The 25,943-nt window shown below is 37.6% G+C and overlaps 1 protein-coding gene across 4 annotated transcripts in view; it reads left to right on the top strand.

The window, feature by feature from the left end:
- Positions 1-24,034, top strand: part of GABRG3 (gamma-aminobutyric acid type A receptor subunit gamma3) — a 320,210-nt gene extending 296,176 nt beyond the window's left edge. For 3 of the 4 annotated variants that reach the window (XM_065677618.1, XM_065677619.1, XM_065677617.1), the window contains 4 exons: positions 8,900-9,052; positions 15,944-16,140; positions 17,630-17,659; positions 21,236-24,034. In XM_065677618.1, the coding sequence (XP_065533690.1) occupies positions 8,900-9,052; positions 15,944-16,140; positions 17,630-17,659; positions 21,236-21,514 (659 nt within the window). In that variant the 3' untranslated portion in view covers positions 21,515-24,034. The remainder of the gene's footprint in view (positions 1-8,899; positions 9,053-15,943; positions 16,141-17,629; positions 17,660-21,235) is intronic. The other variant, XM_065677620.1, reaches the window with a different exon arrangement.
- Positions 24,035-25,943: the final 1,909 nt, after the last annotated feature.

Below are 25,943 nucleotides of genomic sequence, written 5' to 3'. Positions count from 1 at the left end.
CACAACAGCCAAATTAATATTGCATTGTTTTCATTAGTACCCCATTTGAAAGAATATACAAAATGACACTTCATGTTGTAAAACAAAAATGTCATTATGCCTAAAAATAATAGACCTGAACATCCTGAGAACAATTCTGATCCTTGTAATACCACATAGATGAATAAGGTACTATAACTTCACATAGTTTTTGGTAAAGGAGTGCATTATATACAATAGTAGGACTGAGGGGAAAGAATAGGTGTGTTTGGCAGGACGGCTTGTGTAAGTATATAAACATGTAAGTATAGAAATAAGCTAAACATTCTTGGACATGCCAAAAAATACTTTCTTTTTTTTTCTTTTGAAAAGCTTGTATTTTTAAAATTAATTTATTAATTTTGGAGGTCAGTTGTGTTCATGGATGTTGATCCATCTCCCAAGTACATTTAAAGCACTCCGCATAATTAACAGATGCTATGGGTTACAGACAGTGAAATGATTACAACTGAATCAAAAAGTAACTGCCTTTGAAAATGCCTGTATGGAATATAATGAATTGGTTACAGCAGAAGAAATATTGACTAGTAGATTTAAAATTGCTATGGGACACAACGAATTTAAAAGTTGCAAAAAATGATCTTTTATTTATTTAATTTCAGTTCTTTGTGAAAAGTTCCAGCATGTGACCTATGTATGCAAATAATTCTAAGGGGAGGAAAATCAATGCAAAGAAATTCAATCTTTGAACAAATTAATTGGTTTTCCAGATTCAATCTTCAATGCCAAAATCAGAAGATAAAATAACTTTATGTACTGGAAACATGGTCATTAACTTTTAAAAGTGGGCAATAGTTCATTTAACAAAACTGTCATTTTACACAAATCTTTTGAAAATGCTATTTGCATCAAAGAAAATGAAAGTTCACTACCTAAGGAAGAAAAATAAAATAAATGCAAATTTTTGATAGTGATGAAAAAAACGAATAGCCTCAAGTTAAAATATGTTCCTCAATAATGTATTCTTAGTATTATTATACAGAAGAACAAAACACATTGTCTTTTCATTCTGATAAGCTAGGCAAAGCCTTGGTCTTAATTGACTTTAAAAAATCTGTTGCCTTCAGACAGCCTGGGATCTGGTCTTTGCTTTTCACACTAATCTGTCAATATTTGATTTTTATTATGTATGCTTATGAATATGTATATACTTGTAATTGAACATGATTTCTACAAGCTAAACAATGCTGTTGGTATTAGGTTTCTTTTTTTCACTGTATACTGTTATAGTAATTTGTCTGTGATAATGAGAAACTTAAGCAATGATTTGGCATTCATGGTGTGAATTCATTTCTGGAAAATTTGCTTTTCAAGTGTTAGTGCTGAAAGCCAAATCTGGGCTACACTGTACTTGTCCATGCACACACACACACACACACACACACACACACAGAGGCACATCCTGATAATGGCAAAGGCAATTATGAACTCGGAGACACAGAAACCTTTTTCATTCTCTGTTCAATATCTGTTACATAAAACCCTTGCTTGTAACTGGGCATCTCGTAGCTGCTATGACAATGTATATAGAAATGACAGCTCTGAAGACCTGTATGCATTTCTTGTGTGGTTAAACATGCATCTTATGCAGAAATAATGTGTGTAATGAGTGCCTGTTACCACTCCAAGAACACTTAATTCTCAGACAAGTCTCAGACAAGTCCATCATGACGTTGATCACTTTGTTCTTCCTTTTGGCTTGGAAACATTTGTCCCAGAGTACTATGGAGCAAAAATCAATGCAGGTAATGAAAACTGTTGATTCATGCCGATTGACACATTTTGTAGGAGTCAGAATAAGCCTGCAGTAAGTCCTAGCTTTACTTCATTGCTTACAAAGATGCTGCAGAAGATTAAGACATTTTTAATGATATTTTCATGATTCTCTTTCCTTCTACATTTCCCTTCAAGAGAACTTTAAAATCCTGTTTTCACCCTTGTGTCTGGATGGAGCAACATGTTCTAGTGGAAGGTGTTCCTGCCCATGGCAAGGGGGCTGAAATACAATTATCTTTAAGGTCCCTTACAACCCAAACCATTCTATAATTCTATGAATAATACCTCCTTTTGGAGTCATAATCCCCTATGAGGGCATTCAGCTGTTTCTTCTACCATTTTGCTTAGGTTTTGGATCTTCCAAAGTTCAAACCTTCTCCGTATCTGGACTCACTGGAGACCGAGTATCTAGGAAAGTCTTGTTAGGATGGGATGATATCAGCTCTGTAGACAGACCAGCTGCTGAAGCATTAGTAATAGTGTACATTAAGAAATCCTGATCCATCTGTTTCATTTTGAGTAGTGCTAGTAAGAAGATAGATAGCTTGAACTTCCACTGGGCATGTCCCTGAAGGATTAGGATGGTGGCGTGGGATGTGAAAAGGCCTACTTTACATGACTCTTCTGTCTGATTTTGAATAAAATTTCTACTTTGAAGTAGGAAGGTTGGGTTTTGCACCACAGTCTCTGTTTCTGCCTGACTCTGAGCTGAGATATGCTTTCTAGATAGTGCAAAATCTGGCACCTGTAACTGTCTCTTGAACCTTAAACTTGCATGTCCTCAGTTGCTACCAGCATTGCCATGACAGCGTGTGTCACTCCAAAAAAAAAAAAAAAAACCACACTCTGGAGAACATTTTGCAAAAATACCTATAAATACTGAATTTGATAATTTTTTTTTCAATGGTTTTATTTTTCAACTGTCTGACCAATATATTCAGCACCAGGAATGGTCTCATACTTGAGCTGATTGCTTTCAAATATAATATTTCCACCGTGATAGAGAGTGGAATTGTAAATTAAGGTATGTATGAGGCAAGGTCACTGTCCTGAATAAGTGATAGGCAGTGATCAAACTGGTAGAAAAATTTCAGCTTCCTAAGAAAGCAGAGAAACCTAATTCAGGAAATAAAAAAAAAAGCTTTAGGAAGCAAATATCAAAAACCAGGTTGGGGAATAATGAAGAGTAAATGGCAGGATAAAACAGGGTCTACTCTTGAATTCCAAATAAAAATAAATCTAATTAAAAAAAAACCAAACCAAAACAAAAAAACCCCACACAAAAACCCCCAAAACCCAAAACACCTATCTCAGTGTACTCTGTGGTCTCGCTGATCAACCAAGAAATAGTCACTGCACACTGTGCGAGTTCTTGTTTTAATGACTAAGACTTTTTCTCTAATCAAACTCTCATAGCAAGATGCCACTTCTCATCATTCTGCAGTTCTACTGATGGATGTAAACTTAATCCAGATGCTGAAAGCTCTGTGTATTACGTTCTAGTTTCATACTGCAAAGAATGATTTTACTATTTGTAAAGTTATTCTTTGTTTAACTTTTTCCTAAAATAATTTGGGTTATAGCAATAGTTACGCACAGAGTATAATGGGAGGATAAATGAAAATGTGTTATAAGATGGTATACTGTGGTTTGTGTAAATAAATTATTTACAGTATATAATTTTATATTTTTAAAAGATTTTCTTAAAATAACCGATTTCATTCTGCTCAAACATTTCACCTTTAAGGGAACTGTTCTTGGTCCAATGTAGGCAAAATTCTGGCAATTCAGTCAACCATACCCTTACACTTCAAACACAAAGAAAATAGTCTATAGTTTATTATTGTTCATTAAAATCCACAGCAGTTATTCCTTTAAAAAATACTGTTCTAACTAATGTCCTACTTTCAAACTAGAAATTTAAGCTAGTGTAAGTCCTATGGGTCACAGACAGCAGTCATCATGGTTTCATGGGAAGCATTGCTACGCTATTCCTATTACTCCAGATCTGCTATTTCAAGGTGCATCTTTTGCTCTCATTATAAAAGACTGGTCAGGCACTATTTTGCCTCAGAGTAATTTTAATTTATTTCAGTGAACTGATGGCCTGCTGGTTCAGTTAAGTTGTTCTGCCTTCCAGGGAAATTATTTAAGCTGTTAAAAAAATAGAACTCCTCTCTGGGTTTCAAAGTGGTATTAGTTATTCCAGTGGTCCCTTACAAGTCAATCACTGTGTGATTACTTTTAAACCAAGTAGACTGATTTAGTGATATGCCATTTGGAAGGAGGTTTTCCCATCTTTCTGCACTGCAGGGCTTTGCTGCACAATCAGCCCCAGCTCCTCTCCTAGCAGTGGCAGTGATGGCAGGTAGAGCTCTGAAGGCTGGCAAAGGAGCAAGGAAGCACTGTGCAGAGTTCTTGAGAGCTTTTTCTTTCCTTTGGCTTGCTCATGCCTGCAGGACATATAGAATAATAAATTGCAGGTCAGGTCTTTTTGATGAGAGGAGAGCTTCTTTGTACAAATTATTTTGTGTTTATAGAGAAAGTCAGAAATGTATGTACCATGCCTACTTTCCTTTAAGCTGCAGACAAGTGATTTTAGATATATATAGAATAATTAATTCCAAAATGAGTCTTTTAGACAACAATAATAATAATGATAGTATTAATAATAATAATGCAGTTTGGAGTAGTGCAGTGAGGAAAATAGCCACAGCACATAAGTGTGGGCCCTTCTGTATGCAAAGAGACAATTCAGGAATCCAAACAAAAGTTGACTTGGCTGAGGATAGAAGGAATGAAGTGGTAATACAGTTGAAAATTATAATTTATTATAGCTATTAAAAAATGCATTCAGCACATGTTGTACAGAAGCATGCTTGCCTCTGAGAGCAGTCACAACACTGGTGCTTCCAGCTGGGGCTCCGCATTTCAGCAGTGGTAATTTCCCCCTCTCACTAAGCATTGTCATCAACATTCATTGTCTCTGAGTTCCATCCGCTCTAAGCATGGTTAGAGTACTGTAGGAGAACCAGCAAATTCTCCTCTTTCTTCCACTTTGCATCAATAATTCCACTGAACCAAATTGTTCTCCCAACTTCTTTCTATATTATCCATCGGCATATTTCCATAAGTTAGAGTACAGCGCACAGGGTACAGTATCTAAGTCCATATGCACAGCTGCTGCCTGTGTGACTGGGTCTGTCCTTCTTCACTGTGAGAATTTTTGTATGGGTCTCAGTCAATAAGATAGGTTAGTGGCTAAATTAATGTAGCCACTCAGTGTGCTAGGATTTCGTATTCATTGGGCACTTGTAAGACATCTATGGGTCTTTGTTGGATAATTTGGGAATTTGTAGCTCCTTGTAAAACTTGACCAAGTCACAGTTCCTTTATTTAGCTTGATGGAAGGATTTTCTGCAGAAAAGATGAAAAGTTTTGATGTTATAAATGGCAGGAAAGAGATGGACAGATGGAAGGAAGGGAGGGGGGGAGAAAGGGAGGGAGGGAGGAAGCAAGGAAGGAAGGGAGAGGGGAAGGAAGAAAGGCAGGAAGAAAGGAAGTCAGGCAAGGAAGGCAGGCAGGGAGGTAAGGAGGGAGGAAGGAGGGAAGGAGGGAGGGAGGAAGGGAGGGAGGGATGGAGAGATGGGGGGAGGGAGGGAATAAGGTGGAGGAGAACAGAAGAACAAGCATAGGAGTTGTGCATGTCCTCAAGGATGAAGTGATCAAGTTTACCCATGAAACAAAGGAGGAAAATAACTAAAATACTCTTCAAAAGATTAAGGGGATAATTATATTTAGGTAAAATAACCTTAACACCCTACAGAAGTAGCATTATTTAGCTTTCACCATCAAATCTCAATGGGTATGATTGACTCCTTGGATCATTTGCAAGTGTTTACAATGTCTTTGTCCACATCTGAGCCAAACATACTACTTTTTCGATCACAAGAGAGAAATGGAAATGTTTCGGGTACATTCACCTCTTTCTAAAGCTGTCCTTGGTTCAGCAGTAGCAGTAATTTTTCTCCTTCTTAGTAGCTGGTGCAGTGCTGTGGTTTTGACTTTCAGCCTGGGAACAGCGCTGATAACACCGATGGTTTTAGTTGTTGCTCAGTAATGTTTACTCTGACCAAGGACTTTGTGAGTCTCATGCTCTGCTGGGGAGGAGGAGAAGCCAGGAGGAAGCAGAGACAGGACACCTGACCCAAACTAACCAAAGAGGTATTCCATACCACAGCACGTCATGCCCACTATATAAACTGGGGGCAGTTACCTGGAAGGGCTAGATCACTGCCCAGGTCAGGCTGGGTGTCAGTCGGCAGGTGGTGAGCGGTTATATTCCCTTCCCTTATTATTCCCCTTATCATTATTATTATTGTTGGTAGCAGTAGCGGTTTGTGTTATACCTTAGTTACTGGGCTGTTCTTATCTCAGCCCGTGGGAGTTACATTCTTTTGATTCTCCTCTCTATGCCTCCAGGAGTGGGGGGGAGGAAAGAGGGGAGAGTGAGAGAGTGGGCTGCATGGCTGAGTTGCCAACTGGGCTTAAACCACGACAGAAGCATATCTCTAAAAGAGATCAGACAAGCCATATACTGAAAGTACCAATTTCTCTTCATTAAGTACAGAAAGGAGGCCACAGTGTGCAAGTCATCTATAGAATCTACCTTCTAGATGTCTAAAATGAGGGGAAATTAATCCTGCCTAAAAGATACTGAATCAGTTCATGGCTAAATGTGATGATGGACTCTCTACATCACTTAGTCTCTGCCTCAGTTCCTGTCTGCAAAACAATTGAAATGTGCCATAATTTGCTCCCACTCTCAGTTTGTGAGGTTTATTCCAGTTGAAGACTGTGTAAGCAGGGACTCTGCCTTACTTTCCCAGTATCTTACGGTCCTGTATCTAGCCCCAGTCCCATTTGCTGTGCTGGGTATCACGATCATATTACTTGGAGGAGCAGTGACCTGTCTGTGAACTTTAATTATATGTATCATAATCATTGTACACAGTGAGAAGTCTGCTGATTGCTTTGCTTTTCACTGTTCTCAAGTAACTTATTTGTAGACATGCATTTCTAGATATAATAACTGAGTAAGGGAAATGTAAATGCTTGGCACAATTTCCATTGACTTTTTGTTTTCCTTTTTTGCTTTGACCAACAATGTTTGAAACATTATCATAACTTTTTTTCCATGGTCGTTGGGTTGGTTACTGTCAGTAGAATCGCTGGTTTACATAGCATCTGACTTCTTACACTTATTTCTATGAAATTATCTCATTTGCTGTGGTGTAAGACTTTCTCTTGCGCAGCAAAACAGATTAGGGAGCTGATGCAGTCTAACAATAAACCAGCAGAAACAATTGTTCTGTTCCATAAGTCCAACTATACAAGGTTTCTGAAATGTCAGTTCAACATCTTGGGGTCACATGCTTTTCATTGGCACAGTACTTGTGAAAATGTACACATTCATCTAACAGAGGCATGATGGAAGAACCCACAGGCTTATCAACCTCTTCCAAATAGATCAATCTCAAACCAATACACTTAATGCATAGGAACTTTTCCCTTTGATTCATGGTTCTAAGTTTCTCTCTCCACATCCCACTCTCAGATTTTTATTTACATTTTAGTTTGTAGCTTATGGTAGTTCACTCATTTTACAGTGGCCATTAGAGATTCTTTGGATGAAAAAATTTATTCTTACTGAATTAATTTCTTTTCTATGCAACATTTAGCTATAGTAAAAATCTCTACTGTATTAAATATAGTGGTTCATATGCACTCTGTTATGAGAAGATTAAGCTTTAATTAGTCTCAACTAATGAATCCAGTCACCTCTACTTGGGTGAGTTGTATGTATATTCCTTGGGAGAGTCATCTTTCTATGCTGATAATTTCTTCAGTCTCATGATGGTTTGCTGTGGTAGGACAGACTTACTGACATATTGCACATGACTTCTTCAAATATCACATTCTATAAAGTCAAAGCTTGTAACAAGAAACAATATAATTTATTAGGTCAAGTCTGACATAATCAAACAAAACCCCATAAAACTTCTCAGTCATATAAATTCTTTTTCATAGCTGAAATGAAAGTAACATACTTCAAGCAAAGTACAGAAATTGGTCTCAGTTCAGTTTCATTACTGTTGATCACTGTGACTGTCTAAGAGAAGAGCATAGTTGACATCTATGAAGCTGAGGGAGCTGTCAGTAAAAAAGGGAGGTGATAAGGTCAGTAGCCTCTACTGAGTAGAGAGAGAGGGACAGATTATATCCCTTGTGGAGTCACAAGGGTTAGCAAAAGGGATACTATGGAAAAAATCATATAATGTGAGATAAACTAGCCTTCTCACTGAGTTCTTGATTTTATGATTTTTACTATTATTTGTAATTTTAAATTTTCTTTTTACAGTAGAATAATAAACTTTATATCCAGATTCACCTTCCGAAGGTTTTAGATACAAAAAGTGACAACTGCTTTGAAATGGAGGAATGCTGACAAAAAGAGACTCTTGATTTGTAATTATGAGTTCTTTCAAGCATGCAGTTTCACCAGCATTAAGGCACTCGTGTCTACAGATGACTTATGTAAAGCCATACTCATGTGAATTCTACACTTCCCATAAAGACTGACACTGCCTGATTTATATATCAAAAGATGACAGAAATCACTCAAACCTGAAATTGTGGCAGGGAAGACATAGCCTACAGAAGGACGGATTTTGTGCAGTTTGGATACGGAATGCAGTAAATGATGTGTCCATGGAGCCATCCAGAAATATCAAGTCTTGAAATTCAAGATGCCTTTCAAAAATTTACTCATCAAGAATGATTACTGAGAGACTCTGCTTGTCCAAATAGATCAACATTTCCACAGGCACCTAACTAAAGGAAATTAGAATGGAAAAGTTTATTTAAATTCTATTTCATCTGAGCATTACTGCAAAAATTTCTCAAAACATTAAGAAATATTTCATATGCAGTGTTTTTATGAAGTTTAAAAAATTAGCAGGTCAGTGAACAACTTTCTGAATCTCACCAAAATGTATATTTATTTTCTGTTCTTTTATTGTAGGTGATTATGTAGTCATGACTATATACTTCGACTTAAGCAGAAGAATGGGATACTTCACTATTCAAACATACATTCCCTGTATATTAACAGTTGTTCTTTCCTGGGTATCCTTTTGGATTAAAAAAGATGCCACACCAGCAAGAACAGCATTAGGTAAGTTGTTAATAATTCCCTTTCCTGCTCTTTTTGTGTAGTTCCTTCACTATCATTTGAAAATATCAGCAAAGACACCACTGGCTATACGCTTTGGATTATTGTTACCGCATCTTGCAGACCCACAGTTACTTACCATCGAAGCCTCTGGTTTTCTGCCTTTAATGGGGTAATTAAGAGTAAACTATTCTGACCCTTTGGAATGACACTAGCATAATATTCTAGAATTAATGTCTGTCTCCTTGTTCTCACTATGATATTTTAGTGACATTTTTGAAGAATAAATTAATTGCACTGCTGGTTTCATTCCCTTCCGAAACTCTCCCCCACAGGACATTATGTCTTATATATACATAAAACTGTGGCATATAATAATATTAACACTCAAAGTGTTTTAGCTTGTGCTCTTGAAGTTAAGCTCCACCCTAGGTGTATAGATATTTTTCATAGACTGTGGAGATTTGTGCTGGTATAGGTTTTCCAGAAGCTCATATATGTGAGGACAAATGTGTGTATTTTGTAATTATGCTTTAGGATACACTTAGAAATGTTGACCTTTTTTTCTTATGCCAGTAGGAAAACCTGTATGTTTTGACAGCATCAAGGGCATAGGGCTATAGAATAGGCGTACAGCAGAACCAAAGGAAAACTAACATTTTAGTCCAGACTGTGGTTGCCTGGGCTGCCAGTAATAACTCAGTCAGAAATCTACCAGTCTAAGAAAAAGGGGAAACTATGTCAAGGTTTGTGTGCCTGTTTTCAAGCGTACAGGTTAGCATTCCCAGCTATTCTTTCCTTGTTTCTGCAGGAGTTTGTTACCATCTCCAGTTAACCAGCTAGACTGTCTAAATCATTTCATTTCTAAAGAATATATTATTAAAAACTGACCTGCCTGACTTTTTGGACTGAAATCAGACAGGAAGCATTTGTAGGAGCAAATGAGTCTCCAGGTTTGAGAGGATGATACTGCTGTAAGGAATGACTGGAGGACAAGGGCTGTGAACAGGCTATATCTCTTTGGAGGCAGCCTGCAGCAAGCACAGTGTTCTCAAGTGCTGCTGTGTGCCAACAAGCCTTCATTCAACTACAGTATAGGAGAGGCCATCTGTACAAAACACCTCTATTTCCCACTCCTGTATACAGCTGTTCAAGAGTCATCAGTATTCCCCATCCTTTTTCATCCAAGTAACTAAGCATTTGCTAGAAATATTAGTGAATCCATTTCTGTTAGATGTCTTTCAAACATCATGTAGAGATGCTCTACTTCATCTCAAGAGGAAGCTTTGACAATACAGCCTTCACAGCCTTTATGCAGTTGTACAAAATTACTTGTCCCGTTTCTGTCTTTCTCCTGCACTAATAAATCTGAGCAACCACCCATTCTGAGGGTGCTGTGGTTTCTAGCATAAAGTTCCTGAAGGCCTTGAAGGGGAAAAGAGAAATGAAGTGCTAAAAAACCCTCTAAACTCCATTCACTCTGAATGAGATTTTAGTGGCTAAGTCTCTTGAACTTGTCTGGAAGTCTCATCCCCCTTTCGAAGTTTTTCACTCATGCAAAAATCATGCAGTCATCTATTCAGGGTGCACTAAGCCCTGGTTAACAAACATAATTCCTCACAAAACTTCTAATGCTTCAAAAGTTTAGTAACTTTCAGCTGAATGATAGAAGAAATATGTTACCAAAAATATCCTCTAAGCTTAACTTCCTCACTAGCCACAGCTTTATTTAAGCAATGAAACTATATCTCAGCCATTCCTACTATCAATCCTTAGGCATCTTCCTAACGGAAGGTTGTATCAGCTTTAATTCTTAGTGAGTGACACAGGGCATCCTTCCAAACCAAGAGCAGCTCAGTGACCTGGAGCTGTAGAAATGAAAGTCTCAGAGAGCCTGTAATAAGATGACTGCAAGCAGCCAGCACTGGTTCACACTTTATCGATATTTCTTGCTTAAAACCCATTTTGTGTGAGGTCAGCACAAGAGCATAACCTGCTGGATTTTCTCCAGAAGTTTGCAAATTTAACAAGCGTAACACTTCTGACCATTGTAAGTCAAGTGACATCATGTAGGTCCAGTTGTCTAAGGTTATTTTCCAATAAAGAAGTATTCAGTCTTCACTCCCTTTATGTGAGTGCCAAAGTGTCTTTACACTGTGGCCCCAGCAACATGACAGACCCTAAGACAGAGTTATTCTGTGATCCCCATCTACCTCCAGGACAGCTCAAAAGACTATACAAAGGTGAGGACACAGCAGCTGTACAACTGCCTGTTCCTGGCTGTGTAGACTTGCCTCCCTGGCCAGAAAATTGAGCAAGAGGCCTTTAGCATACTCTGATGAACTCCTTTCTTCTTAAATTCAGTGTCTCAGTGGAGATAAGGAAAGACTGACCATGCTTCACCTTTTAAATAAGAGTCTGAAGGCTATATATGTGCAGAATCACACAGCATCCATTTGGGTTATCCTTAATGCACAACAGAAAAGGGAGAAAAGGTATCTAACAGTTTGCATTACTGATTTTTCATAAGCAATGTTCGTACCCTGTCCCTGAGGGTGGTTCCCCACACCACACAGCTCTGTTTTCCAATTAATTAGACACAGAAATAGGCTAGATCACTAGTCACTGCAGTATGACTTTCCCTGCCTTGCCCCCTCAGACAGCAGGAACTTCAGACAAAAAATGTATTCATATACTGAGGTCATGAGTTCAAAATATGAACATTAAGATGAAATGTTCCAAGGTTATATTGAATGGTTATCATGACTACCTTCTAAAACTCTGATGAAGAATTAAATTACTGGGCTAAAATGTAACTTTTAAATAAATAGTACGTACGTGGGTCACCTCTTTTTGCGCGCAGAATTGTGTTGCTCCCAAACTGGCAATGACTCTTGGGCTGACTGTTTCCAGACTGACTATTGACTCGTGGGCTGCAGTTACCAGATGTTCCCAGTTTACTGTAGGTCTGCTTATATAATGCAACTTACAAATCTGTCTGAGCAGTAGCACACATCCACATTTGGATAGTGGCACATGGTGAAATTGTAATACAGCCAAGGGCAAACCACTGAAATTGTTCTGCTAATTAGTTGAAATTAATTGTAGGCTCAGTGCACCCCGATCTGCTCTGAGTGTAGCTGCATTAATATAAAGGGCTAGCATCAGGGAAATATTTCATTCTCTGAAATTAATGAGTAATTTCCAAAGCTATTGGCAGCTACTCACAGTTACATGAAGGGCAGGTTTCACCCCTTTCTGGATAGCACTAAGTAATAAGCTATTTCTGTGCTGGAAAAAAAACCAACAATTGGGGTATTTGGCTGTGAAAGAAAAAAAATGGGACCTTAAGTATCCTTTCAGCAGCACTGTCCAGACTTATCAAAGTGCTCTTTAAAAACTTGGCATCATAGTCCCTTTTTAACATGCACTTTGAGGAGCTCATGCCCAGAGTGGCAATGTGACTCATTCTAGGCCACCTGAAGAGTCAGTGGGAAACTGGAAATAGAATTTGAGCATTGGATGAGAACTGTGTTTTGTAATTGCAGCTTATTCTGCCCTCCATTCAAAGAGAGAAAAAAAGGCTCACTGCTGTTTCTGCTTGTCTGTAGTAATCAAAAGTATATTTTCCCGATGTTCATAGTCAAGAGCAGCCGGCAAGTATCTGAAGAAAAGTCATGATCTGCAAAATAATAATAGGTTGTTTTCCTTGAAGATGAAGGGAATTAAGTTAAACTGAAGCTTTCATCCTAGTTTCCCCCTACTTTTTCAAAATGGGTATAATATGTAATGGGACTAGGCAGTTACTACAGAGCAACTTCAAACTGCAGTTTAAATAAAAAGTGGGCATCAAGGCCAGCAATGTGTTGATGTAAAATAAGATACAGATCACGTTTAATAAAAGATGAACATCTCTTCATTGCCATTCCGTCTTAAGCTCATTCACTAGAAAACCAAGCAAGTGCTCTAAACCAGTGCCAGAGCTGGTGGAGAAATTAGGTTTTTAAACAAATGATGTAAAAGCCGTAGACCTTTCCTCCACTGTCCCACAAACATACTGTTAGGAAAATAAGCAAAAATAAGTCTCAGTGGCCAAACAGTTTCTAACACTGAAGCTCCTGCTACCTCATTTTGCATACGGCTGTCCAGTTAGCAGCTTTCAAACTAATTTTGAATAACCGTTTAGGCCAATGATTTGAAGTGTTTTCATGCATTATATATCCCTGCATCAGTTGATCTCCCAGACAGTCCTTTTGTACTTATCAAATAGCATCTTTGGTATGGAAGTTGTTCAGAGAACATAAATGTCACAAAATGGTATTTATACACAAACTTGGAAGCTCCCACTTAACACTTGTCTACCTGAAAATTTAGAAGCCAGATTACTTCAAAGCTGTGCTTACCTGATATTAAAATTCTGTTGAAATAGACAGTTCATGCGCACTGTGAACTACAGTAACAGACACAAAGCTCACTTTGCCATACAGGCCTCCCCAAAGGGAGAGACTTAACTATTTCATCTGGCAAGGTTCATTGCATTTTAAACCACTGAACAACTGAATTCTCTTAGCTTCAGAGAGAAAATGAGCTACAGGCATGGAATGTAGATATTCTCTTTGGAAATAATGGGTGCTACATTTTATTCGTAAATGCATATCTATATTCCAGCTGGGAAATGTATAGGAATACAAAACTGTACCATCTGGTACACCTTCTTTCTCTTTGCTCTTTGCTTCTTGGATGTTTCTGTCTTTGTGTTCAGCAATCTTATCTCATGCCCTTGTCATAATTCAAAATACGATTTATAGTCCAGAAACTACAATGGTTGTGATAATGCTAAACTTTCCTTTCCCCAAGGTTTTATATTCTTGTAGCAAATATGTTTTGCTGTCAAAGAGACTGAGGATGGACACTCTTAATATCTGAAAACCAAAATAAATCTTACACCATTGTTATTTATATAAATTTAATAGAACCTACTTTGTTTCAATCAACCAAAATTAGTCCAGAGCCACTCAGACCTCCTAGATTCTGTATTAGTGAGGCATCTACATCATGACTTATTGAGGTGGTTTAGTTTAGTTCTCACCCAGAGCTTCTAGGTTTTCACAATCTTAAGCGCGATGCAGGCAGGCATTCACATTCAGGCTTAAGGCACAGATATAGGACTCAAGTTGAGGACTTCTATACTTAAGTACAGAGACTAATGGTAGTTTTATTTCAACTTCTCTGCCTTCTTGTCCATAGTCACTCTGGGAGCTGTTTGTCATTACAGATACCTGCACAATACTTCTTGTCCCAAATAATACAAAGTTATACCTCCAGAAAAATATTACATTGTCAATACAACAGTCAGTAGAAAAACTGTAGATCTTTGTTAGCCTTTTAATTAAAAAAAGTGTCTAAAGTAATATGAGAGCCTATCATGGGATGAGCAGGAAATAAAAGCTTTCCCTTGAGACGAGGTAAAAAGACACTGTATATCATGCTGGAAAAAAACTAAAGGTTTTGAGGAATTTTTTGAAGGTAGTAAAATACCTGAGAGCAGGGGCATGTGCACATGGCTCTGAAAAGGATGGATTTGTGTTAGAAAGTGTTAAAGAACTTAATTTCATATTGTAGATTATGTCATAGTCTGGGTACAGTTCTTCTGAAGCTAGTGACTCCCAAGGCCCGAGTCAGGATCACACAGAAAACTGATTCACCTATAGTTAGCGAGGGTCAAATCTAGGCTAGTAAGTCAACACCTTTTGCACCTGGACATCTTTGTAGGTGACTACTACGAGTGGCCAAGGATGGGCTTTGCCTCTGGAACTTTTTCAAAGCATCAGCTAGTGACAGAACTGATGTTGAAGGGTCTGGAGAAGATGCTGGATCATGGCAGCCATGAGCTTATATTGGAAAGTAGCACAGATGACAGGAAAGAGAAATATTTTCCCAGTAGCTTTTAGATGTTGAAGGTACATGCAAAGCCCACATTTCCTACTTCCTATCAGCATTACTTTCATCTTGATTATTGGGTTGTGGAGTTTTGCAGCAACTTTTTCTGTTGTTGTTTCTTTGTTTGTTTGGGGTTTGATTTTGTTTACAATTTATTATTCATTGAAGAAGAAGGATGATGCCCAGGCAATCATCTGCCTTCTGCCTTTTTCAGGGACTTTCTAATGGTTTTAATGGGGAGGGTTATTCATGTGAATAGCTGTACTTTATATCAAACACTACAAATCAGAGGTGGGCACTCCTTCCCAAACATAACGTAGTCAAAAGTAATACACAGATACTTTTTCCTCTCCAGAGTGCTGTTTGTGGGAAGTAATTTTTCTATAAGGTGTAATTTCAGTCATCCCCTGTCATTTCAAACTGTGTATCATTGCAAAATATCACTTTAACTATAAATAGAAACATTACCTTATGATTATTTCGGCTTTAGAGCAGGATCTCTCTTGAGACATATTTAAGTGAGAGCTTTGTTTTTCTTCCTGAGCAATTGAGGAATTCTATATTTTTTCTATCAGAAGGCTTGCCATTCATAACAAATGATGAAGTATCAGTCCAAAGGGGGAATGAAAATACTTCTATTTCTCAGGAATGAAGGGGAATTATATGAAGTACTAGCAGCCAAATAACTGACATACTATAGATTTCATTCTAGGACTGGTTATATTTTTTCAGGATATTTATGTCACTTTTGTAAAGATGAATAGAAACAGCTGAGGAAAATTTTGTTTACAAAATACTACCGCCTCTACTGATGTAATTTTTCATATTACCAAATGAAATTAATGAATTATTTGGATTCAGTTTGGATTTCTGGGGGATTGTTCTTTGTTTCCAAAGATTCTTCTGCAACATGGAAAAATGCAGCATACAACTAAATCTGGTTTCTCTCTGCAGGCATCACAACTGTTTTGACCATGACAACTTTGAGCACCATTGCAAGAAAGTCATTACCCCGTGTGTCCTATGTCACCGCTATGGATTTGTTTGTCACTGTATGCTTTCTATTTGTCTTTGCTGCTCTGATGGAGTATGCAGCCCTCAACTACTACTCAAGTTGCAGGAAACCAAACTGTACTAAGAAGAAAAAGTCGGTAAGATGGGCACGTTTAAATTTCTTTTCTAGCACGTGCATGGCTCAGAGGGCAGACAACCGTTCACTGGCAGCCTGTGATCCTGCAATACTCTGCTGCTTTGAGCTCTCATCAGTTTATGGTGTGATCTGCTCTAAAAGCTGGTAGAAAATAGTTGCCCACAGCAACAGCAGAATCAGTTATGTGCTAGTTGAGTGGTCTGTTCCTGACTGAAGCAACCTGCTGACCATGAGGCAGCAATCCTGCCTACAGGTCTTTTGTCTGTATGTCATAAAGGACTCCCACTGAAACAGATCACATAGCTTGTTATACAAACATATGCACATCAATGTATATTCAAATGGATCCACTGTTTCTCAGCTTAACGTGTCTAGAAATACTTATGAACTTCGCAAATGGCATTTCAAAGTCTCCACTTGGAACCAGGACTTATTTTTAGCCCTATGCACAAAGGAGCTTATTCCCAAGTACAGAAACAGAGGCCACTTATAAAGGTTTTATACATAGCTGCATTTTGGACCAAAAAGACACTTAGAGGAGTAACACTCAGATGCCCCCAAAAAGCTGTTTATTTGGAATCAATTAAAACAATCATGTGAAGAAAGAATTGCCTGGTGTACTTTATAATTGACTAAAAGGATAACAGGGGGCAGGATAATGGAGAAAAAAATCTCTGTGAAAACATAGGGAAGGGGAAGTGGATTGTCTACTCAAGAGCAGTGAAAACTATTGTGTTTGAGAACATTAATTGGACATGTTGGATGACATTTTGAGTAATGAAGGAAACAAAATTTGAAATCAGGAAAAATCTGAAGGTGGAAATTGAAGAAAGAGAAGGCTAATTTCAGGAAATAATAGGTCATGAAGTAAAAGGGGTTGGATGAAGAGCTATACAAAAGAATTGAATGAGGAACTAATGAAGGAAAAGCTGATATAAATATGGAATTAGAGAAAACCTAGAAAACCATTGACTTACTTAATTAAATTTCCATCAGACCTCTAATAGTATCTTGTAAAAATGCATTGCTCACAAAAGGCAATAGACTGTTGCCGAAAGAAAAGTATGAGGCCATCAAAATGAACTTGCTAATGATGAAACTAAAATTATAGAAAGACTGAATGAAAAAGTCATGAGTCTCTTTGTGAGAAGGTTGTATCTCTAGATATGTGAATGAATATGAGCGAAAGCATGCAACACTGATGAGATTTAAATTAACATAAGAATCAACACATACTTAGCTGTTGTTTGCTAAGTAATCTAATGGGTAGAATAAAGGTTTAAAATAGGTGGAAACTAAGTGTGCATTCTACTAAAGTTTCATGCAGTTTTAAAGTGTATAGATATTACCCTGAATATACAGAATATTCAGCATGAAGTGTTTAATGGACAAATGTATTTAAATGCTAGGTTTAAAAAACACTATTGAACATTAGATGCGTATGAAGTAACGTTTCCTTCTGAATAATTCTTTTGTTATCTTCATTTAAGCTACCTGATGTCAGTTTTGGCCATGTGATGGTAAGTAAACTATGCAGTGAAAGCAATGGAGCCATGAATGTATGGTTGACATTTACTTGCAATAATTCCTGAGAAAGCTGTAATGCTGTTATGCTTTACCCTGACTTTTCTATAAATATTGCTTTACTTTTTTGTTAAAAGGTCAATTTGGTTTTGGCTGTGGCAGAGGAACATAGCTGCCTCTTTCGATAAGGACTTATCAAATTATTTGGGAGAGAGAAGGGTCAAGTGTATAATACTGCATATTATTTTTGCCCCAGAAATTCTGTGTCTGTTTTATACAATACGCAGTTTCTCACTACATTTTATAAAAAAAGTAGTAAGCACAAGTTATGTCACAAATTTACATGGAGTTTTAAGTAAGTTTCATGCAAAATAATTCATTTATGCATATCTGTAAAATCTTTAGTAAGCTTTCAGGTGGATTTTAAAATTATTTAGGCACACAAGTTTAACACAGTTAGTTGTACTATATCTAAAACTGGAATAAATTCTATTCCTGAAACCTCCATATAACTGCTTATATACATACAGAAGTGATAAAACTGACACTGATCACAAAATTGTGTCTCCAAGTTGTATGAAATGTGAAACTGCAATCCATACTAATATATATAAAAGCATACAGAGGGCTAGTTACTTAGCTACTTGGGTGGCCTGATTACTAGTTACCAGGTCCAAATAAAAACAGGGACAGAAATGGAACACTGCTTTTGCATTTCTTGGTTTGAATATGCTGAACTTTTTCATTTACAACTGCTTGCTCCATAACAAATAATGTTCTAGACTGTATTTTCAGGTTTGGTTGGTTTTTTTACCATGAGTTTTCTGATGTATTTAAAGAGCTCTATAGCATTGTAAATCTGCTCATTGTCAATGAGTGGTTTTACAGCAAGCATTGCATTTATACACTCACTACTGCTGTCACTCCCTGGACAGACTTATCTGAAAGAATAAGTTAATAAGGCACATTGACTGGGTAGCGGTACTTTCCTTTTTCCAATTAAAAAAAAAAAAAAAGGAAAAGATACACAATTAAAATGACAATAGGGTTTAACACTTAGTCTTTGGCTAGATCTAGTCAATCTGATCTGCTTGGAAAATATCTGCAGCCTTTGCAAGCCCTTCCCCTTCCCTTTTCCATTTCCTTCTCCCTCTCTGTCCCCCTCTTCTTTTTTCTTTTCATTTTCCTTCTCCCTCTCCCTATCCCGCTCCAAACTCTCTTCTTTTTCCTTTTCCCTCCCCTCCCTTTCCCTCTCCTTCTCCCTCTCCATCTCTCTCTCCTTTTTTGTCAGTATAAGACAGATATTGAGCAGGGCCCTCTCCTATGCATAAACAACTTCCATGTTCAAACTGTAACACAACCTGCATATGTCTCTGACTCTCAAGATAGATACCATCTTGTCCTTTCCAGACTTCTCATGATGCCACCTAAAAGGTGAAATTTATTAATCTTAATAAATCCATGCTCAGGTAATCCCCACTATTGTTTTTCTCCTAGAGAAACCTCCACATTTGCATGTTGTCTGAAACAATTTTATTTCAATGCTGGGTACTGGGATGGTGCCCACTGGCTGTGCACCCATTTCCTCTCAACCCCAGCTCAGCAAGATGCACAGGACTCAGTGGGTACCATCCACCTTCACCTTATATCTAGTCACTTCAGTACCCCTATAAGCAACCAAATTAATCAGGGCATTTATTTTCTCTTCTGTCATGAGCAGATAGTTGATAAAACAATAAGAAAAAAAAACAGGCTATAGATAGATGAGAAGGTTTCCTTTGCAGCACCAGGGCACTTATTTATATTCACATATAAAATCATCTGGAGAGGTCTAACTTAACCTTACTTCTTTTTATTACAAATATTATAGCGAGGCATAGAAAATTTCAGTCCCTGGGTAGGAAATTTTCATAAAAGACTGAAATAAATGAACAATATGTGTCACAGTGGTATAGCAGAAATCCATGTACTCTTTAGTCATAGCTTTCTTTCTCTCCAGAGTGCTGCAGTCAAAAAATGATTGCTTGTGCAATAATCTTAGCCTTTTTCCATATACAGCACACTGTAAACCTCCAAAGCCAGGCACTTGAAACTTTACAAATGAGAGAGAAGACCATGAGGGTGTAATTTCTGTCATCTAATCTCAAATATAAAGTCATTCACAACAAACAGATTTGGAATAATCTGCTTCTAAACGGCAATATATTTACAGTCCACAGCACAATGCACCTATGAGATTTTAGCCGTTTACTTATGATGAGATGAATTGAGTCCTAGAAGTAATTGGCTGGATACCATAGGACAGTTGCTCAAATGTAGTTAACTGTGTTGGAGATGCCAGCATCTAAGCAGAAGGATGCCACACCAAATCCTTAGCTCAGAGACCAGCATTTTTAATGAGATGGGTAGTAGTATTGTGTGCCAAACCAAAGGGCGTGTAGAAAGAAAATGAAGTCAATAGAAAAAGGAAAATTTCCACCAAGGCACATAAGTCCTATTTCTGATCTGTTTCACATCCAGAGTGAGAGTTTTCAGATGCACCCCACCACCTTCAACAGGAAATGCTGAGCACTTTGTATAGTAAGTGTGGAAGCAGGGGCCCAGATCATCCTGCAGAATGCAAGCAGGCGTGAAGCAGAGGTATGACTAGATTGTTAATGGACACCCAGCATGCTCCTGCAGGCGGAGGCAATGCTCAGTGCAATCACAGGGAGAGGAAGGTCCCCTGAGGTGGAAAAAACTGCACTGGCAGGGCTGGAGTCTGCTTTGTCAGGGTGCTGCAGACAGACAGTGAGTCTGATCAGACCTTTCCTAGTGATGCCAGTAGAAGAAGTGACATTTGTGAGGATACAATGGGTGGCTTGATGAGAGAGGAGACTGTTGTAAGAAAGCACCTTTCATGAAAAGGAAATGGTGTGATAGAAAAGCTGACAAAGTGCGAATTGGGAGTATATTGAAGAAGAAGAGGTCTGTAGGAGTGAGTGGTGCTGTGAGGATACATTATATCAAAATATCCTATTTCTGAGCATGGTTAGTGCCATACACACTAAAGGGCACAACGCCTAGGGGTGGCATTTTGAAATCCTGTGGTGAAATAATCACTATCTGTTGACCATATCTGTTTTTATAAATTATGGTAAAGTTCAAAGGCAGTAAATGAAACTACAGTAGGTGGAGATTGTTCTGTAATTAAATGTTGGGGGGGGAGTCATATTCCTTATTTTTCAGAATCCACTCTTAAATGTAGTAGCTACAAATGTTTAAGGAAACTTGGCAATAGCATTCTGACAGGCAAGTGAACTCCTACGTGTGGAATGAAAAAATTATTATTTGAGTTACCCAAACACGAAATACACCTAGAATTATTTAACTTTTACTCCGCAATCTCTCGGTGGAAATTTTAGCTGAAAAGGCATCTTTTGAGGGAAAGAAAGATGCTCCCCAGATTCCTACACTATCAACCTCTTATTCTCAGCTACTGTAATTTATTTTTTTTTCCTCATGATTCTTAATTTTGATTTGTATCATCCATGGAGGCTTATCAAAACTTTGGTTTCTTTTTCTCTCCTCAGAATTATTCTGTACTTGATATGAGACCACCAACTACAGTCATCACATTGAACAATGCCATGTATTGGCAAGAATTTGAAGATGCGTGTGTCTATGAATGTCTGGATGGGAAAGACTGCCAGAGCTTTTTCTGTTGTTACGAAGAGTGTAAATCAGGCTCATGGAGGAGAGGACGGATTCACATAGACATCTTAGAACTGGACTCTTACTCTAGGGTCTTCTTTCCTACATCCTTCCTGCTGTTTAACCTGGTCTACTGGGTTGGATACCTCTATCTTTAAATGTTGCCTGTAGTGGTGAAGACTGCTGTGTTTTCACACTGCGGAGAGATGGCAAAAGTGGAGAAAAAGTGAAGGACACTGTCAGTTTCATCACAAATTATAAAAGCCACATTAACCTTCACCATCACAAAGCCTGATGAAGAATTCTAATATGTAATTGCCTGAAAAAGAAAAGTGTGGAAAAATTCTCTCCTTACTGCTGTTCATTTTAAGGAAAAGATCCTTACCAAATTCAATTGAATTTGTAGTGTAAGCAATGTTTATGAATAATGACTGTATATTAGAATCTCTACTGTTCTCCCTCGGCATAGAAGTTATACACAATTCAGGCAAAATTTAAATATGTAATTTTGGTTTTCATTCCTATACTTTCTTCAGAATGCTGCCATATTCCTGAGGCTCATAGCAACATAAACTGGCACTGGCAAATAAGCCAAAGCTGATGAAACCACTCATTTGTATTTAGTCTTGCTTGAGCTATGTCCCATAGATTTGGGGAAATATTTCATTGGTGATCTCCTTGCTATAGAGAAACCACCAAACGACAGTAGGAAATGTGTCTGGTGTGATCAAAACATGGACATTACTTTCTGGGATTCATAGAAGTAGCCACTTACCTACACATATTGGTTTTAACTTAAGGTGAAAAGGAAGAGTTATGAGAAAGCTATTATTTTGATATAAATAAAAGTCTTGCCTATCACTGAGGCAGCTGTAGGCATAACTTCTAAAATTTTTCAAGCTTTTAACTGTCTTTTTTATGACTGGTTAAACACAGGATGGTCGTTGATTTTTAAAGTACTTGAAGCAGGACAAGAGTCCTGCTTGTTTGTGTCATTGTAGCAGATCATAGTTGATAGGCCATGAGTAAAAATCACTATATAATAGCACTAGGAATATGTGACTTTCTTCAGATTAGAGTTTACTAAAAAGTGCTCTCATGCATTCTTATTTTTTCTCTCAAAGTTATTTTACAAAATTGAAACATGTGTGCCAAAGGACATTTTTTGTTCCTTCCATAAAATTAAATATTGCAGTCCTTACTCACAGCAGCTGTTCCCTGGGTCTGAGCTGAAGACTGAACACTTTTCATTTCACTTAGAAAGGGCATTATGGGAATTCATTTGGAATAATCATGGAATAGTAACCACATGTAGGAAAATGTCGTTTTCATTTTTTCCTAAACTACTAACTAATATAAAGCTGTTTTGTATTTTTTTAAGCTTTTGAGCATTAAATTCTTAAACTATCCATTTTTAAAAACTAGCTTTAAAGTGTTAAACTAGATTACATATTTTACAGACAGTCTTAATAATTATTGTTAAGCAAACAAAACAGATTCAAAACTAAATAACGATGGCTTGTTACTACCCTTTGGATGACAAATGGTTACAAATAACTAGAGTTAAAACATGCCTAAACAGAAAATTCTGAGGTTTTTTTGTCTTCTGAAGGATATTTGATAAAAAATGAGTAGTAGATGTGATTGAAGAGCAGTTCTTTTTGTCCTCAGAAGGAAAATCCTGCAAACAAGGAAAACTAATTCAATGGTAATCCTAAAAGAACAGAAATTCTGTTGTGCTGTTTGAGACATCACTGTCTGTTCTTGCTGTTGCTCTGTGTTTCCAGTGAGATTTAATTGAAAAAAAAATACACAAAAGTTAATTGTAGTTATTCAAAATACTTCCTTCTGTTTTTCTCTTGTCTAAATTATCAGACAGAATTGGATTTAAGTGGGGTAGTCCTTTCTAAGGACTGAAAAAATTCAAATTAGAAGCACAGAGAAGAAATACTTGGGTTAGGTTTATTAGCAAAATCTGCCCAATCTGATGCCTTCTAAATCTATGATAACCTTCTGATTTAAAAATACGTGCTGAAGGTTTTGGTAACTCTCAGTAGCAAATGACTCTAAAATCTATTACTCTGGAAACCTCTGCATCCTGCACTTGGAAGTGTGCATTTTATTTAAGAACATGAATTATATTTTCATTAGTGCAAGAAAGCGATCGAATTGAAGTTGAATATCCTGGCCTCTATTTATGAATTAGTCTACTCTAACAACCACCTTCAGCCATATTTTGAAAGAATATTAGAAATATTTCAAAATAAATAAAAATAAAAATAAATAAAAGAATTGAAAGTTATCTTTTAGGGGCCTGAACCTGCAAACCCTCTGCACGATCAATTGATTTTGGTGGGAATATTGAAACAGATGAGGCACAAGAAGGTACCTTCCACTGTTAGATCTTGAAAAACTCAAGTGAGGTTTATTTAGCAGTTGCATACTTGAGTGAATGTCCTGGGAGTAAGTGTGGAAGTGGAATGTTCCCATTTTAGATGATGAGCATATAGTTTTCTTACACTTCTGCTCATGGCTATCCATTCTTGCTAAAAGCATACAATCCCATCAGAACCTTCCTTGGAAGACTGATTCTGCTAAGTCTTTTCATACTGCCTTTGTTTTCTGGGTGCTTTCATAAACGGAAGTTGGAAGTATTTAGTTCTATTTGTCATGGTCCTAACCAAGAAAGAATCTGCAGACATCACTGGCTTCTGCTCTTTTATTGACAGCAGAGGACATATTCTACGGTGTAATATATTCTGTTCTGGGGTTATGTGCAAAAAAATTATTTATACGGAAGGTGAGCAGCCACAGTCTGGCAGGTTCCAGAATGCATTCCTCTGCTTACTCCTAGTTGTTTGGTTTACTCTCTCTGCTTCACTGCTCTGTCTTTGGCAACCACTGAAAACCCAGAGATAAGGGAAGATAAGCTTTCTAGGCTCCGCATCATCAAAATGCAATTATTCTAGACATCTAGATAATGTGGTCTGCATATATCCGTGTGCCATACCCTTCTGTAGTGGTAAGTATATCTTTATTAACCTCCAGATATTCTTTCGCGAATTGAAAAAAATCAACAGTTCTGTGCACTGCCCCATGAGAAATGCAAGAACCACCTTTTAGCATTTTGGACCGTTTTCTTCTAAGATAATTTCATTTTCAAAACTTACATTTCTTCAATTACTTCTTTTTGTTAGTACTTCTTTTTATACTTCTAAGGAAAGGAAGGAAACAGAGAAAGGCAGAACTGAGTTACTGGTGGGATGAATGGATTTGGATATGTATGTAAAACCACAAAATCAAGTGTCTTCACATTACACTCCTTCCTGTTTGAAGTTACAGAAAAGATTGTGAGGCTTTGTTTATCTAACCAGGATCTTCCTTTAACTTTATACTTTTGTAAACTTTTTACTTTAACTTTACTTTTGTAAACTTTTTACTTTAACTTTAGATCTTCCTTTTCCCAGGAAGATCTAAAATCAAACTTCTTATTCCCTCTCTTCACTTAGAAGCTGATGGATGTTTTCCAGCATTTAGGGCAACATTTTCAAGATAGTTAAGAATTTATAAAAATATTGGTCTGCTTAACTGAGTCTCCTCAGTTCTCCTGGCCTGATGCCTAACGTATTGACAGCTTCTTCTTTTACAGTGATTCTTCCAAGAATAAGTGTATGAAACTTGCAGCTAGTTTACGCTGTGTCCATTTCAAACAGTAATGTGGAACTGAAGTACACCACACACCACACAATTTTAATGTAACTTTCTAATCAAGAAGTACAGTTGTAGATTACAACACCTCTGGCACTTTGATAGTCTTTTTTCTTTCAGATGCTAATTTTCTCCTCCACTGATTCCCACCTGTGTATTGGCGTATTGTACGTACCAATAAACATGCTAAAAATTACAGCAGAAATAATCAAAAAAGCCAGAACTGTCTTCATAGAGACAGCAACGAGTAGTGAAGCTAAAAGAGGAGGAGGAAATTATTTCTTATTGCTGTGCAGTTCTTATCTGTCCTACTCCTCTTATTCAGTTCTTCCCACCCACTACCAACAGCTAATTCCAAATCATCCAACTGGTGGTTTGCACATTCATCAGCTGGAACAGCAGTGACACATGAGCCGTTAGCTGATAGGAAATGATATTTTTGGAACTGGAGGCATCATGCCAAATGGCTCAGATAGACAGCTATCATCTCGAACACTTCTGCAGCCCTAATGTGTCTCAGAGTCTAGCACCTCATGTTGTTGCATTAATTTATCACAGCTCGCCTTAATTGGTTATTTCATGAAGGGAAGAATGCTTGCCTCCTTTTTACACCAGATTTCACCATACACCTAGGAAAGTGGCTCTGGCCTGCCCATGCTCCAAGCGACCAGGTGCAGCTCTGGAAAGACCTAATTGCTGTACTGCTTTGCGGGCAGGGAGACTCCATATTTTAAGACTCCAGATTTTAAGATTTCATCAGTCTCAGAATCTGGAGGGCTGGTGATACTTTCTAAGCTGTAAAACAAAGCACCCACTGCAACTTACAAAGGTTGTTCATAACAGACTGTACTTTCCCCATTGGTTGCTTTTTCCGGGTTT

The sequence above is a fragment of the Lathamus discolor genome, chromosome 4 (genome assembly GCF_037157495.1).
Source record: "Lathamus discolor isolate bLatDis1 chromosome 4, bLatDis1.hap1, whole genome shotgun sequence".
NCBI classification, from domain to species: Eukaryota; Metazoa; Chordata; class Aves; order Psittaciformes; family Psittacidae; genus Lathamus; species Lathamus discolor.
Note: the sequence above shows the minus strand (reverse complement) of the source record. Positions and strands in the feature narration are given on the sequence as shown.